Source organism: Lutjanus erythropterus, chromosome 9 (assembly GCF_056507025.1).
Source record: "Lutjanus erythropterus isolate fLutEry1 chromosome 9, fLutEry1.hap2, whole genome shotgun sequence".
Lineage (NCBI taxonomy): Eukaryota > Metazoa > Chordata > Actinopteri > Lutjaniformes > Lutjanidae > Lutjanus > Lutjanus erythropterus.
Genome location: NC_139325.1, coordinates 5,976,599 through 5,994,418, shown reverse-complemented (window position 1 = coordinate 5,994,418; position 17,820 = coordinate 5,976,599). Strand labels below are relative to the sequence as shown.

The 17,820-nt window shown below is 38.8% G+C and overlaps 1 protein-coding gene across 1 annotated transcript in view; it reads left to right on the top strand.

The window, feature by feature from the left end:
* The window catches only part of ascc3 (activating signal cointegrator 1 complex subunit 3), a 227,563-nt gene that overhangs the window by 167,643 nt on the left and 42,100 nt on the right, over positions 1 to 17,820 (top strand). The window contains exons 22-29 of the mRNA XM_084725987.1: positions 4,366 to 4,464; positions 4,590 to 4,758; positions 9,032 to 9,252; positions 10,636 to 10,721; positions 10,882 to 11,048; positions 12,898 to 13,043; positions 15,710 to 15,830; positions 17,393 to 17,535. Of these exons, the coding sequence (XP_084582113.1) occupies positions 4,366 to 4,464; positions 4,590 to 4,758; positions 9,032 to 9,252; positions 10,636 to 10,721; positions 10,882 to 11,048; positions 12,898 to 13,043; positions 15,710 to 15,830; positions 17,393 to 17,535 (1,152 nt within the window). The remainder of the gene's footprint in view (positions 1 to 4,365; positions 4,465 to 4,589; positions 4,759 to 9,031; positions 9,253 to 10,635; positions 10,722 to 10,881; positions 11,049 to 12,897; positions 13,044 to 15,709; positions 15,831 to 17,392; positions 17,536 to 17,820) is intronic.

Below are 17,820 nucleotides of genomic sequence, written 5' to 3'. Positions count from 1 at the left end.
TGGAAATGAATAATTATTTAATTTATTTTTTATTTTTTCCCAGTTGAGTTAAGCTTTGTTATGCTTCTGGATGGAAACCTGGCTACTGTTGGCTGTGGTGTGGCAGTCATGGTCACATGTTCTGCTCCTCCTACCTTGTTATTCTTACAGCCGTGGAATCTCCATCTGTCCTTGTGAGCCAGAATGCCTCCAGGCCTCGCCAGCGTGTCCCACCTCAGTGGGCAGACAGGCCAGAGGGGATCATGGGAAGCTTAGTCCACAGTTTGTCATGGAATCTGAGCGGAATAGGAAGCTCATTGTAGCTGGGCTGAATATGAAGATGAATGTTTATGTCCGATTAGCAATGCATGCTCCAATCATGGGAGAGTGGTAATGGAAGACCGGCTGGCTTAGCCCTGATCCGGCTGCAGAGCCAGGACACATGTACCGACACATGAGCCGCCTCCCTGATGGCACCCAGGAAACAGACCACACTGACACATTATGATCCATACTGCCATAACCCTGAGAGCATTGTTTATTGTTCTTTATTCCAACCTTAAACAGCTGATGTTTTTGAGTCTTTAACATTTTAAAATTTGACCCTTTTCACGTCCACCAGTTCCAAATATTCACTGTTATTCCCCTCAAATTTAATTCTTAACACGATGTGAAGTGACATGTAGACTGTCCTGTCACATGCACACATACACCCTCAGTCACAGAGAGTGAAGAACCATTCACATGCTTGACTATGATCCTGTCCCTGCTTACTGTATGTTATGTTGTCTTTATTTGATTGAGCGCCAGTTTTCTTAAGAATGTGCATCATCTAGCAAAATATCAACCAAAATAGACAACAGGGTCCTTTATTAGACAGGGTCTTAATATTAGAGAAAAAAAATGCAGGTGCCACCTTAAGACCAATGCCGCTTCAGTTTTTTTTTTATTGTGATGTATATTATTTGCATTATCATATACAAGTAAAGATTGAATACATAATATGGTCCACAGAAATAAAAAGCAAATCAAGCAAACAAACAGACAGAGCAAAACAAAACAGACAAATCAAAAAACAGAACACCAGCTCAGATCCATATAAATAATACCCAGGGTTACAGTAAAAATGTGCAGTATGAGCAATCAAGAAAACCCTGCAACATGATATTAGAGACCCGAGGCTCTACGTAGTTCAAATAGGGTTCCCAAACATTATATAATTGATCTGTTTTTAAATGTAATGTACATGTAAGGTACTCTGATGGTACTAGATCAAACACCACTTTTTGCCAGCCTTTAACAGTTGGTACTTTTTCATTGATCCACTGCAATAAAATATTCTTCCTTGCTGCATAAGTAAGAATACAATACAGCCTCTTATTATGTTTTGATGTTAAACGTCGGCTTGGGAGGCCCAATATGAGAAACACAGGGTCCATCTCCAGTTTTAAACACAATATCTTTTCTATTTCAGATAACACATTAGACCAATACATTTGCAGTTTCCAACATTATCAAAACAATGAGTTAGGGTACCAATTTCTATCTTGCATTTAAGCTTGTGGGTAAGAGAGTAGGATTGAAGTGATGTCTGCAGTTGGGGGATATGTATTTGCATTATTATATTAAAAAAGCAACCACAAAAAGTTAAATAAGATCATCCTGAATGACACGTTTATTTCAAACATGTTAAAAGAAAACACAATAGAATATACAAGTACAGAAAAGCAAGCAAACAAACAGGAAACATTCAACAGAGAAAATTAATTCATGTCTGAAAAGGAGTAAGAAGAAGTGGATACTTCAAATCAAGTCCCCCCCTTTTTTTTATGGTTCATCGATAAACTCTTTTTGCCCCAATTTTCATCAAACGCAACTCAATCAAATGTAAACATTCATAACACAGTGAGAGCAAATAAGCAGAATAAAATACACAAAACAGCACAAATCAAAATCAACTACACATCCTGTCCTCTGTTCTTATTTTGCCAGTTCCTCCCTCTGATCATCCTTCCCATATGCATTCAGTGTGTTATTTTTAAACTGTCTTCTAAAATCTATTCAAAGCTGAACATGTTTTCATTTCGTCATGACAGTTATCCCACAGAGCACCTCCTTTGACTGTAATATTTGTCATGGCTTTTAGTGTCGCTCCTCACTGGTTGCTTTTTGAACATAAAAATTCCTTTGCAGATCACGTTGACTGTCTCTCATTTCAAACAGCTTCTGAACACTGCTGCTGGGTTAAAACCTCATGTTTTGTTTTATACATGACTCGACTGGTTTTGAGGTCAGTCAGGCCTTTTAGTGTTTTTAGTGTGTTCTTAGTTTAGGTTTAGTGTGTTCTCCACACAGTAGATCATGAATGGAAACAGCAGTATAAGGTATATAATGAAGAATGATTTAATATATCTTTATATAATATTTCAATTTATTTTCATGTTTTAGTTTCAATATAATTGGCTTCCAGCATAGATTATTGTCATTATTACTCCAAGAAATGTTTCATTGCTTTCTATTTTTATATTATTTATGTTGAGTTTCTTCTAATAGTTAGTTAAGTGATTCCCAAAGATTATATTTCTTGTTTTACTTAAATTCAGTGCTAATTTGTTACAATCAAACCAACTCTTTAGCATTTTAGATCTTTTTCCACTGTATCCAAAACATGATCCAACTTCTGACCACTACATAATAACTTTGTGTCATCTGTGACTAATATAGTATTTAGTATTTTAGAGACCTTATATGTTTTTAATGTACAATATGAATAACAACAGTCTTAGCACTGAGGAAGCCCTCCATCAGAGACAGCACGGGGCCTTTGGGGCCACACTGAGAGTCTGGGGCCGTTGGGCAGTTGCCAGCTTTGCCTGGTTGGTAATTCTTCCTTGAGCCCAGTGAGTCAGCATTTGTGCATTCACAGATTGCATAGATTTATCAGGTGACATCAATGATCTATGATTTGTGTTTTCAAAGTTTTACTTTGGAGCACTTCATACATACTGTGAGGACTAAATAACATGCTGAACAATCCCACAATACCACGAGCTGAACAGTACCTTTCTACGGTGTCATTGAATAATCAGTGAATCTGTGAGCTCATGGTTCATTCGCTCTGGCAGATATGACTGGTCCCCCTCCCTTTAACACAGATTTCCACCAGACCTGTACACTGTCAGGACAGTCACAATTATTTATCTAACATGGGGCTGACGATGACTGACAGGCGAGTGTCACCAGTCCAGATTTGAAAAGTCACACATCACACATTTCAAGTTACAACACACCAGGCTCCCAAAACTCACATCAAACAGTCAAACTGATCAAATATGAATCAAGACTATGTTACTGCATTGTCTGTTTCTCACATCATATGTTTTCAGAAACACATTTTAATGTACTGTCGAGTCACACATACACCAAAAACACCAGCAAATATTTGTCTCAGAGGCAAATAAAACCTTCACATCTGGTTCACTTGACCTGAACTGACTTTGGCAAGTAGATTTCTGACTCACTTGCCCAAAGAGACAATTGTTACTTGCCTCAGTACAAACTGTTTTATTTATTAGCAGTTATCAAATAACAACAATGACCAAATAGAGCTTCAGTGTCTGTATCATCTCAGAAAATAGTGAAAATGTCCATCACAGTTTCTCAAAGTCCAAGGGAATGTCTTTAAATGTCTCATTTTGTCTAAAGTTCAAAGATACTGAATTTAATGTGACAATAAACAGAGAAAAGTGGGAAACTTTCATATTTGAGGGGCTGAAAACAGCATTTTCTACCATTGTCTCATGAAAAATTATTCTCACGATTAATTTTAATTTTTATAAGTAATTTTTATTATTTTTATTATTGTTACTCTTTTGTGGTTGTCTGGTGGAGTTTGTGTCATTTAATTTCTGTCATTTGTACTCAAAAAGAAAAAGTTGTCAGATTTACTTGCCTGACATGCCATTTTACTTGCCCTGGGCAAGTGGGCAAGCAGTACCCTTGCAATTTGCATTTTGGCTTTGTGTGGAGTTCAGCATGGGTGACCTGACGTTGCCGCCTCAACTGAATAAGTAGTAAATAAGTGAATGTTTGACCCCTGAAACAGACTACAAACCAGCAAACTGTTTTTGGTTGTAGGTCTGTCCACCTGCTTCCCCTTGGAAATCAAAAATAATGAAGTGAGAGATTCCAGACTAATCTGCATTTGTGAAGTATTCTGGTGATACCAGATTTTGACACTGATAAATATATAGTATATATAGTTATTTTTCAGGATTTTATTTTGTTTGGTTTGGTTCTCCTGAAAATTTAACTTCTCGTCATGAATTTCCAACAACTGCTTGTTGAAATAAATGTCTGAATGAAATGTTTCCCTCGCTGGTTCAGGTCCATGGGTCGGTGGGAGAGCCGTGGTGGTTGTGGGTGGAGGATCCCATCAATGATCACATCTATCACTCAGAGTACTTCCTCCTGCAGAAGAAACCGGTTAGTTTTTATATGTTGGACCTCAGTTGACACGAGGACAGTGTTCCTCAAAGACTACATGTGTGTTGTTATTTCCTGCACCTTTACGGTTGTGTGTATGTGTGTGTGTGTTTTCCACCCTGCAGGTGGTAACAGGGGAGCCTCAGAACATCGTGTTCACCATCCCCATCTTTGAGCCCCTGCCCTCCCAGTACTACATCAAGGCGGTGTCTGACCGCTGGCTGGGGGCCGAGGCCGTCTGCATCATTAACTTCCAGAACCTCATCCTACCCGAGAGACACCCCCCACACACCGGTACACGCACACATACACACACTCAAACACACATTTATGATGTGGCTACAGGGGTTTGACTTGACTTGACCTGAATTTAAAATACTGATAGTAAATCTGTTGGTTTCTTACAGTACAGACAGTTACTGTACTGGTTTTTGTTGAGGTTTGGTTTTTGCCTTTGTTGGACAGTATAGGCAGACGGGAAACTGGGCAGAGACGTATATGACGTGGAACAGTGGTGGAACTGGCGATGGATGTGACCATGTGATATGCTCTGTAATCATTCGGGCTCCACAGTGCTCCATCATTAACACAGTTTGAATGTTTGTTGCAGCCCATCGTCAAGATCCAAACTCCCTGCTAGTGCAGTCAGTATTTGGGCTGCACGGTTTAGTAAAAACAAATCATATTGCAATTATTTTCAATGAAATTGCAATTGTGATATACAATATGATTAGTGGGAATGGCAATTTTTGCATCATTTTGCATCCTATTATTAAAATTATAAATCTATAATATAATGATGTTGTGACATTTGTTAAAGTCTGTACCAAATAAACATCTGGAGAATAAGACCTTTAGGGCAGGGCATCTCTACAGTACTACAGTACTTCATTATAACATTATCACATTTTTCCTTTATCACATAACTTCATTCTGGTTCTGTGATCTGGATATTGCACTTGGCCACATTGCAGTTTTGATTACTTTGCAATTAATTGTACAGCCCTAGTCAGTAGTGTATCATACTCGCACTGTGGCAGTGTTCACGCCACCCTGAAGTGTGTGCCTACGTAGGCCCTGTACTGTCTGCACATTTGGAAACAGCAGCAAATGAGCAGCCAAACTTTCTGTGCTGTCTGCAGTTTGATAGGAGTGAATATTTCTGACCAATTTTCCATCAATACAATCCATAAACACTACAGTGTTATGTGTGCGCACAGTGGGTCGGGATGAGAAACAGAGAGGAGAAGTGGGGGGGTGCTGGTGGCTGCAGTCAGAGCAGACAGGTGTTGGTGATCAGAGCAGAGGGACTAGGATTTAGCAGTAAAGTTGTCTAGTGGCAGTAAATGTACAGGGAGAATCTGTTAGATTAAACCAGAGTCGAGTGAGCTGCTCTCAGACTGTGGAGCTCAGTCAGATGCACCTCACACACAAAATCTGGGTTACATATGTTTTCAATGCTTTTTCACTGGACAACAACCTCTCTTTTACAAACATATTATTGAAAAAACAGACTTTAAGTCTAAATAAACGTTCCAGCTCTCGTTTATACCTGTCAGATGCAGTTGGGATCTGCATTTCAAATTACATTTCAATGATATCAGATGTATTTTCATTTGAAATTTTGTAATATTTTCTATATTATCATATGATTTTAAGTAACTTATTTTTAAAAAAATGTGTCTGATATTCCTCCACATACCACTAGAAGGAAGTCAGCGGTGTACATACCACAGTTTGCAAATCGAGGAATGAACCCACCTTACTTTTAATTTAAGCACTTTATTTATGAAGCCTCACAGGTCACCTCACTCATTTTCTCACTCCACACTGTTTCTGTTGTTGTGTCACATGTTAATGGTGCAACTAAACAACATACCTGTTAAATGATTGGCTGCTTGCATGTCACTCATATCCATTATCAAGAGATAAGGGAGTCAGGGTGTATTCATTGTGTGCTTTCATGGCTGTTTGCCTTTAATACATTTAAATGAAACTAAGTAAACAGTCAGTACCAGTGGACGTGTGACTGGCCTCTTTGTTACATGTCTTTTTTTTTTTTTTTTTTTTTTTTAAACTGGTGTTTCAATTTGCCATAAATTGTTGGACTAAACTATCACAGACATCACGTAGGATTTCCATACATTGATAGAAGGATATTTTATATTGTGAAAGAAACCTAAGCTGATACTAAAATCTTATACTGACATAAGCCAAAGGATAGGTTCCCTAAAAACACCAACTGTAGCTTGAAGTCGACTTAAAACAGCAGCTCGACACCGCAGCATGGCTCAGCTGTTTGGAAGCTTCACGGAGACATGAAAACCTCATCTTGACTAGAGAACAAAAGCATCTAATCCTGCTGTACTCCACTCCTTCACCCTTCCAGACTGTAAGGAAGGAACCAGCATATTATTTCCGACCACACTTCCCCTCAGTGAGAGCAGACACAATTACAGCAGCTATCAGGGAAAAAGCCCACAGACAGCACAGAGGAGATCATATCACAGGCTGATGGCAGGGCAGCATCTCCACTCTTTTTATTAATACAACAAAAGTCTCAGTGTGTCATCTTCTATTATACACACGCAACAACAGTAAATCTGATGCTAAGTAGAGACACGTGAAGAACATGAGTTTACATCAGAAGATATAACGTCTTGGCAGTCAACCAGAATACTATCTTCACAGAACTCAGCATCAGATATATATGATATGGTTGATTATTGATAACATCAGAGCCCAGAGATTTAGAAGAGAGTCATCCAGACACTGTGACAGTACTATGAACCAATATTTATTCTCTTTCTATGGATGTTGATAGAAAAATGAAAAAAAAAAAAAACTGCACAAATCAATGTTTTCACATCTAACAGTTTTTAATATCATCCATTCTGGAGAGTTGGGACAAATCGTGTTATTCTTTAAGGATTTATATATATCAAATGCATGTAATTAATGAAATGTTTTGGTTTGCTTTAATTCTTTTGCTCTCAACCCAGACCAGAATTCACAACTTCAGACTATTTAAATATGTTTTAAAGTCTTCAAACCATAAAACTAACAATACCTACTGATAACACAGGTATAAAAATGTAATTGTCCTTGTTTTCAGCTTTTTCTGAAAATGTTCACTCTTCCTGGTTTGAAAAAGGCAGGAATACTGCTCAACCATAACATGTCAACTCTGTAGTCCTTCTAAATCAAATCTAAATAAGAATTATGGTTTAAAAATGTGTATTTTTATTAGCATTAAGATAACTTTAAAAAATAAAATGACTTCTCACCATGATGATGCTCTCAAATGAAAGAAATTTGGGAACTCAGTAAATTTTCCATCTGACAGACTTGACGTCTACATTTAATAAAAAATGTAATCCCTAAGAGGTTGGCCCATTACAAGGATTAATCTCCAAAATTTTGATCCTTTAAAATATATTTTCCAACTTAATTGTGGTGCAGTTTTTGGCACTTCAGCGCAATTTGCAGCTTTGGAGGTTGCCATTTGCTTTTAGCTCAGCAGGCAGCTGTTTTCAGTGAAAAAGCTCGAATAATCTTGCTGTACACTACCTGCCAAGCAGCAAACAGCAGACAGACACAGTTTGAAAACATAGATAATGGAACATTTAGCAGCTGAAGAGCCATATGTCTGTCAGGAGGTGTTGGAGATCAAAGCCAGAACTAAAAGAGAGAATACTGGACTTGAATTGTTACGGTGGACACAAATACGACTGGGGAAATGCCTCAGGTATGGAAATGGTGGCTGTTCGTCAACATGTTCACCACAACAAAAACTTTATAAGACATTATATTATGGCAGCATTGTTTTTTACAGTTTGTTCTGCTGCCCCGAAGTGGCCAAAAAAATTCAATAATGCAGGTCCAGCATCCAGGGACAGGAGCTGCTTTTAGCTCTGTTAGCAAGAAAGACAAATGAAAAATAATGATTTAAAGGAAAGTATTGTACTGAACATTCATTGTTCCCTGTGTGCTCAATAAACAGAAAACACTAAAAGTAATTTCCTGGTGTAAACACTTAAATTAGAGACACAAAAGAATAATGTTCTCTTGGTAAATGTTTTATTTATTTTTTTTTAACTTCATAGTTGATCTCTCTTCAGTTTTCACTTTGATAAAACAGCGTTCTTTGTATTGAACTTGAAGAAGCTGAAGGAGGTTGAACAGTTCTTGTTCTGAACTTTTACTTTTGTTGTCTTTGTTTAAATGTGGACCGGCTGACACAACAACTGGGTGTCATCTCATTCTACAGATTCATCACTATAGTTTAATTGCATGTCATGAAGGTGATACATAAATAAGCATGCAAAGAACAACATTTTCTGAGTCACTAATTACTTTAATCTCAGCTGCATTGCTGTAGTAAACATCTTTTCTGTACATGATGTACAACTATATGTCTCCATGTTTGTTACTTAAATTGTTATGATCGTTTAAGTGAAATGTGACCTTCAGTTAATGTTTTTGTGTTCTATTTTCATGTATCCTGCTTCTTACTGCCTTAAAGTTAGTTTTACGACAATAATCCAGTTGTATCTTTCCCTCTCAGAGCTGCTGGACCTGCAGCCGCTGCCTGTGACGGCTCTGGGTAACAGGGAGTATGAGAGCCTGTACAAGTTCACTCACTTCAACCCCATCCAGACTCAGATCTTCCACACGCTGTATCACACCGACACCAACGTGCTGCTGGGGGCCCCGACAGGCTCTGGCAAAACCATCGCAGCAGAGATGGCCATGTTCCGGGTCTTCAACAAGTACCCGACCTCTAAGGTTTGTCTCGCTGGTTCCACCGGTGTGACTGCTGAGTTCAAGGGTTTTAGTTTAAGGAATCTACTGACTTGTTGCAGCCCTTTCTTATTTTTGTGATGCTCTTTTCACAAGAAGCATCACAGAAACAAGAGGCATCTCAGTTTCTGTCAATTTTTTGAGTTTTTTTTGTTTGTTTGTTTGTTTCATAAATATGTTGTGTTGTTTTCTTACTGTGATCATGTAGCTGGAATGGATTTTCACTGGCCTTGTGCACTACTGTAAATTTATGATAAATCAACACATTTTATGACTTTTGTGGCACATACGCAATTAATAGAGGTAGATATTAGAATAGTATATAAGAGAAAAATATGAGCAATTTTATTCTAGTATTTTAACCATGTAATTTGTCTGGATTATTTAGAAAGCCTGTAAAAAACAAAAATGGCAGCCCAAATCAGATGCTTGGAAACACAGTAAGTTCAGACATGTCAAAAGTCCACACATTCTTTACCCAAGCAGAAATACAGATACTTGTGTAAAATAAAAGAAAAATAAAAGTAGTGATTCAACTTTTTCTCAAGTAAAAGTGAAAAACTACAGGGTCTGAAATGTGCTCTGTGTAAAAATAAAAAGTAAATTAAAACACTAGTACTTTTACTTGTAATTGAGTAATATTTTAGTAATGTAACAGTACTTGTACTTGAGTACAGATTTTCAGTACTCTTTCCCCCACTGCTTTTATGTAATTTTCCATTTTGTTTGGTCTTTTCTGTCTTGTTATATCTTTTATGTAACTTTTTATTTTATTACATCTTTTTAGTCTTTAGCATCATTTTTCATCTCGTGTTTTTCATCTTGTTACATCTGTTGTGCTTTATATACACGGATGGATACGCCAATGAATCATCTTTTCTATGTGTAATTGTCCCGTCCATGTAGGTTGAAATCAGTCTTGATGTTTGGAAGGTGGGACGCAGTGATCTGAAATAAAAAATAATTAATTATTTATCTCAAATGCATTAAAAGTACTAAAACAAGTAACAAGTCTGTTTTGAAAATGTGAAGAGTGGAAGGTACAGATATTTGTGTTGTGAGTAAAAGGAAAAAGTTGTCAGAAAAATAAATGATTAAGTAAAGTACAGATACCTGAAAAATCTACTTAAGTACAGTAACAAAATATTTGTACTTAGTTACCTCCCACTTCTGAGTACATTATTTAATCAGTTGATGCTGAGGAGTTGATGCTGAATGTAGGAGCCACAGTCAGGAGGTTTTGGTCATTGAGATAGTCCAACATGGGCAGCTGTAGTAATATTTAATAATAAATAATTACATCCAGACTTGAGAAACCCAGCAGTGTTTCTTTACATTAAGTTTTTGTATTTGTTGCTGTGTGTTCAGGTGGTGTACATCGCCCCCCTCAAGGCCCTGGTCAGAGAGAGGATTGAGGACTGGAAGATCAGGATTGAGGAGAAACTGGGGAGGAAGTGAGTGAAAACAGAGACAAGTTGAAGACATCACACAGCAGCAGAAAGCGTTTATGAATGGGGTTGTCAGCTGAAATAAACTGCTGTCATATGTAGAGTTTGGGCCACACCTTGCAAATGACATTGGAATGAGTGTTTCGTTGTTCTCCTCTGCGTGCAGAGTGGTGGAACTGACAGGTGACGTGACTCCAGACATGAGAGCCATAGCACAGGCCGACCTCATCGTCACCACGCCAGAGAAGTGGGATGGAGTGAGCAGAAGCTGGCAGAACCGAAGTTACGTCCAGAAAGTAGCCATCCTCATCATCGATGAGATCCACCTGCTGGGTAAGAGTCTGTATGAATGAGCGTGAAAGGCTGCATCTCTGTAGGTCATATAGACCCTTTTACAGTTTCTCAACAATGAGCAAGCTGCACGTGCAGTTTGGAAATGGAAGTGTGGTGGATGATAACAACTTGTCAATGTTCGCTGCAAACATGAGCAGTTTTGATCACGTCCTCAGTCCAGTCAACATGTTTAATAGCATGTTTCATAGACGCCACCAATTGCTATGAAACAGTTGTGAATTCAATATTTGCAGCTTGATAACTCATCTGGATGACTGAGGGAGACCGATATTTCTGTTGACAAAATGGTTGTGCAGTTTTTCAATGACATCACTTGTAAAAGGGTCTATAGTTCAGCATTATTTTAAATACATCATGGAAAATCTCTCCTGAGGTGTAGTGTATAGAGAAACAACTTTGGTAATAGATGTTCCTGTTTGATGCAGTACGCAAAAAGATAAATCAGGGTGTTGACACCCTCTTGAGGAATTCAGATCAGTTTGAAAACTAGCGTGAATTCACAATAGCTATGACCACATACATGCATGCATCTATATGTGCATGTGTTTGTGTCTTTTTACAATTTTTTTCATACTACGTGAATCCTTTGAGAAGTTGTGCGTTTGGTTATAGGCCACTTCCACTGCTACACCTCCTTTTGCTAGTTGACATGAACAGTTAATCAGCTGTCCTTTGACTCATGACAAAGCTTTCCACTAAACCCTGTGGAAGGCTGTGAATCCTTTTGGAAGTTATGCACCTTTTAGCATTAGGCCACTCCCACTGCCGTGCCCCCTTTTAGCTAATTGGCATGAACACAAACACACATCTTCACACACTTGAACTCCGTGCTAAATATCAGTCTCATAGGGCAAAAAGTGTGGCCACCAAAGGGTGGGAAAAATGTATTGATTACAGAGCTGCTGGGAGCAGCACAAAAAGAACCAGATTAGACTCACTTGTAATAAATGGGAGGTGCTCACATGGCATAAATTAACTATTGAAAGATGGCTTTGATGCCCGAAAAGGGTCATTTTATTCCCTGTTCCTTGCTTTCAAAATCGTGAAGACAAGAGCTGCGTGAGAGCATCAGAAGAGTTATTATCACCAAGCATGCAAGCAAGTTTGAATTCTAAAGGGTCTCCAAAGACCTTTGCATTCCTGTTTCAACAATGTGCAGTATTATTAAGCAGTTTGCTACCTCCCAGGATGTGGAAAAAAAGAAAAAACTATGAGTTGTCGAAGGTTAACAACAATGTGAAACATCCAAAGAGCTGAAGGGAGCAGCATTGCACAAAAGAATTGTTGAAAAGGAAAAAATGGGCTGTTTTAAACTGTTTTAAACTGGCCAACAATGAGTCCCGATCTCTCCTTCAGAGAGTTGCATGACCAATGCCTCAACTGACAACAAGGTTGTGCTCCTGTGTACAGTCATTGTATCAAACCCACCCCTTATTAGGTAAACAGTTGTGATTGGCCTGATGAGATTCAGGACATTGGAAATTTGAAGTCTGACTGTGGGGTGTAGCCAAATAGATCTAGCAGAGCAAATGAAACATGAGCGTTTTTGCCAGATTAATCTGGTTCCAGGGCTAGAAATCTTGTCACGGGGAAGAGGAATCCTGCAAACATTTAAGATCATTATGACTATGCTGTAAAATGAAAAAATGTAACATTTTGTCGACTCTGTAAGATGTCAACTCAGTCAGATTTATCTGATCTTCTGAAATATATTTTCCAGCATAATTGAAAAGTAAAGAGTGAAACTCCCTCAAAATATGGTTTGGGGCACATAACTGTTTTATAAACCTTTTGATTAGACCGTGCCTTTGCGTCTTTGTGTTTCCAGGTGAGGACAGAGGTCCAGTGTTGGAGGTCATTGTGTCCAGGACCAACTTCATCTCCTCTCACACCTCTAAGAGTGTCAGAGTGGTTGGTCTGTCCACAGCTCTGGCCAACGCTCGAGACCTCGCTGACTGGCTGGGAATCACACAGGTCAGACATCCATCGTGGCATCAAAACATACAGCAGCACTCGTCTTTTTACTGCAAATAACGGAACATGGCTGAAAAACGCTCAGTCACTGTGTTCCCGTTACCTTCTGACCCGTTGTTCTTTGGTCAGATGGGGGGGATCATCTTCATAAGCTCCCTTGTTTCAGGAATAGTCCGAACTCTGCCGCAGTGAAGGCAGCCAGAAACCACAGTTATTGTGTAGCTCCGTGTTTTTTTACGGTTCATTCGTTGCCTGCCTCTTCATATCTGATTGAATGTATATAATAATGGCAATTAAGATAAACAGATACGTTTGGCCTGGAGTCGATGTTGTAGTTTATCTCTATAATCGTCTACAGTCTATGTCTGGATGCCATGCTTAAGTTCTAATCATCAGGAATGACTGCAGCGATGAGGATGGATGAGCTGCCCTGTCAGCTTCGAGCAGAGAGGAGCATCACAATGATACAAAGATGTTTTATTGAAATGACTTGTACAGATTGTTTACACATCTCCATAAAGGCTCATGTGAGCTGCAGTCTGTCAGTTTGCCAATGTGAAAAAATGCATCAAAGCAGAGTATTGTTAGATTGTTTTTTTTTTTTATTGTCTTTCTTAACTTCATATCCTGGTAATTGCTTCCTGATTCCAAGAGCACCCCATCTCTTCACTTAGACCAGTGTTTTAGGACTTGAGCTGTCCGTATTCACTGTTTAATGTCTTTAAATCTGACCATTTCCAGGCCCAAACGTTCAACACTGGGTAGTTCCAACACAGATACCAGTATCAGTAAACGTCTTATCTTGGAAGGCAGCTGGATTTGCAAGATCACACATTAATCCATCTTGCCAGACATCAAGTTATCCATTCATCCAATCATCTACCAAGTGTGTTTTTGAAAGTACCTGCCCTTTTCCAAACAGTTTCTAAGGACGACTTCACAGAAAGTTCCGAAAAGAGCACCGATACCACATAACGTATTTGCCCCAACACAAAACTGTGTTACTTCCAAGCTGTATCTCACACGCCAAACTTTATGGTCAGTAGAGGAGAGACATCTTACAAAGTACCCCATTATTGCGGTAAACAGAAGTTTTGCAGCCTGTGTTCAAGGAGTCGGTTTTTTTTTTTTTTTCAGGAGCTGTCAGTGTTTTAGCAGTGCTAATACTGACACTACAAACCTGACTAACTGACCATCTGTACCTGAACTATTACTGAACTGTGAACACAAACACTATTAGTCCAGTCTTTATTCCCTGATTTCCTTTTGTGGGGATCTGGAACTAACTTTTTGAGTTGTCTTTCTTTTGTGCTTGTGAACTGGATTGGACTGAAGTGTTTTGGGGTTGCGGGGAAAACAAAATTAACTCTTAACCAAGTGGATTGAACTCACAGAATTTTGAATGCACTGGTACTAGATCAGTATTCAGTATCGCATGTGAAGTTCAGGTAACAGAAACTGTATTGAAACATCTCTGTATGTGATTATTTTCATCACATCTAGGGCTACACAATATGAAAAAAATGAATTATTGCATCCATACTGCATGCATTTTTGTATCACAAAAAACATTTTCACCGTAATAAACTCATAGTATCATGATGATGTGACATTTGTTGGGATCTGTACCAAACAAACATGCTTTCTTACATCTGGAGAACAAGAATTGAAGGCCAGAGCATCTCTGCAGCCCTACAGTAATTCATTATTAAGTCGTTTTGTCACACATTTTTCCCTCATCAAAAAGTTTCAGTGTCTGAGATTTGCATGTAGCACTTGGCCATATTGCAGTTTTGATCATGTTTGGATTTATTGCACAGCCTTAGTTACATCTTTTGTGTGATGAAAGGCATTTGAAACTGTTTTAGACCATTAAAGGTCACTAAAACTGTTTTGAAAGTACTACTTTCTCCCTTATTAATACCATTTTTTCCGACTTAAGCTATGCAGGTCATTTACTGTCTGTTAATCCAACAGATGGTCTAACTAACACTTCTGTCCAGGCTACTGATGGCCAAACTGTCATGGAATCTGGAATTGGTATTTACAGTCCACATATGATTGTTTCTCTCTTTTGGGCCATTTCTTCTGGCCAAGATATAATTTATGTATTAATTAATGTGTAATGTTTATTGTTAAATGTTTATTTATTTCTATTTTTGCATCATCAGAGACACATTTCAGAATATTGTAGTTTGACTTTTGTTCTGCTGCCAGAGCTGTAGGGAGACAGTGTTAACAAACCAGATTGGCTGTCTGCCATCCATAAATCTGACTGGCAGGCTGCTGGTGGGACTGAGCTCTTAGATTTGTAGCTGCCCAATCCATTATCCAGGCTTTTAAGATGTCTGTAGACATGCAGCACAGTACACACCGAATAATGCACCACACTCTAACAACATCCTGCAACACACTTTGAGTTTGATTCTGTTCACACACTGCAGCACACCACCTTATCACACAATAAACACAAGCAGACAGATGAGAGGTTAACCAGCAGAGTCCAGCAGTGACCTGCTGCTCTGAGCCTCGGTGACAGCGACACACAGTTTACATTACAGCCAGATGGGCCTTCATGATGCCAGCTGCTCACATTAAATCTCTCCTCTTTTTTTTTCCTCTTCCCTCCCTCCTCCTCCTCCTCTCCCCTCTTCTCTGTGTAACAGGTGGGTTTGTTTAACTTCCGTCCGTCTGTTCGCCCCGTGCCGCTGGAAGTTCACATCCACGGTTTCCCAGGTCAACACTACTGCCCCCGCATGGCCAGCATGAACAAGCCCACCTTCCAAGGTACACAAGGATTTACACACTACAATATATGGTACACCAGGGTATTGAGAAACCCCAAAAGTATGATTTTAAGTACAGTCATTGTCAGGAAGCTTATTTGTAACATTGAAGTAGCTGTTTTTTTATTGATAAAAAAATAAAAATAAAAAGTTTAATTAATTTAGTGAACCTAGCCAGGAGAATTATTTGGAGGTAGAAAACAATTAAGTGGCTTGCCATTTCTGCTCTGTAACCAAGGTTTCCTTGCTAATTAATTAAATATGACTAAATATGGAATTCCCTTCAACAATAAAAGCAGTTTATGATAGATCTGTCAATGATCTCCAAATCATGAGTAAAAGGAACTGATGTACATTTGATTTTCTTTTATGGCTTTTCATGCAGCTGTCTGTATGTCAAACTACTGCTGTGTTTTTGAAAGCTAATTAATGATTTCCCTTATGCTAACATAATAATACCATGTATTAAACTTTTTTTATAAGACCAGGAATCCAAAATGATCTATGGTTATACTACACATTCTAAAGGTTTCATGAATTTTAGTGCATGATCCGTTTTTATCTTTTGTTGAGTTAAAAGGAAAAATAATTGCAATTTAAAATAGTAAAGAATGTTCATGTCTGCAGCTTCAAATTAAATAGAATAAAATTCTATTTAATGTCAGTGCACAGAGTACAATGTGAACCAAATCATCACCAGTGAAAAATAAACTGTGCGCAGTCCAATAATAACTCCCACAAGTGCCTAAAACAAAGAGGTAATGATGTATGAAGGGGGCGTGTTTTAAGGATAGGGGCGGGGCTAACTCTCAGCAATGATCTCTGCTGAGACCAGTGATGCTTCCAACAACAGTCTACGACAAACAGTTGGGATTAGTCTGGTCATGTTACGTGAATCCATGTAGAAGTTATGCACCTGCTTGTTTGTGCACTTCCACTGCCACGCCCCTTTTTTGCCAGATGACATAAACAGTTAATCAGCTGTCCTTCGGCTCATGACCAGCCTTTCCACTAAATCTTGTGCGAGTCTGTGAACACATTTGGAAGTTATGTGCCTTTTTGCGATAAGCATGTCCCTTTTAAGTCGATAGACCTTTTTCACAGCAGCCATATTGATATGAAGTAAACACAGGTGTTAGCAATGATGCTAATTAAGGTCCTGTTCAGTGTAGCAGAGCCTTTCCAGTGAGCCAACATGCACAATAGCAGCACACTGACTCTGTTTGACCTGGATGGAACAGAAGCTTAATTACTATCACTGCTAACACCTGTGTTTACACAAGTATTTCTTGTCAAAACGGTTGCTGTGTCTACTGACATGAACACAAAGACACACACTTCACCTACATGTCAAATCTCAGCCTCTTAGAATGGAAACTGCCTCCAAAGGGTTGGGAATTATTGTGGACCAACTGACTGATCTTAAGAGCTGCTGGTCACAGCTGAAGATGTGTGCAGTATGACAGAACATGAAACAGAATGGAATGGTTCTAAAACAGTTACTGGAGAAGTTAATTCATCCAAAAACCATCAGTCTCTTCTGTTTTGAATTTATCTTTGCAGCGATACGCAGCCACTCGCCAGCCAAGCTGGTGTTGATTTTTGTGTCGTCGCGACGGCAGACTCGACTGACCGCCCTGGACCTCATCGCCTACCTGGCCACAGAGGACAACCCCAAACAGTGGCTGCACCAGGACGAGAGAGAGGTACGCTAAAACTGACTATTTACAATTTACCATTTTCAAACTGGCAAATTCTAAAACTGAAAATTATACCACAATGTAGACCAATTGTGGAGTATTAGTACTTATTTTCAGCAATGTCACTTCATGCTGTGCAATATTTCACGCAGGTGAATTTTTCATTTTTTATTTCAGTGTACAATAATCAGGTGTGTTATCTTATCTTATTGAACACACTGTGAACAGCATGTTTGTTGTGTCTACACAGGATGTGTTCAGGTGCAGTATAGAGTGTAGATCACCCACGTT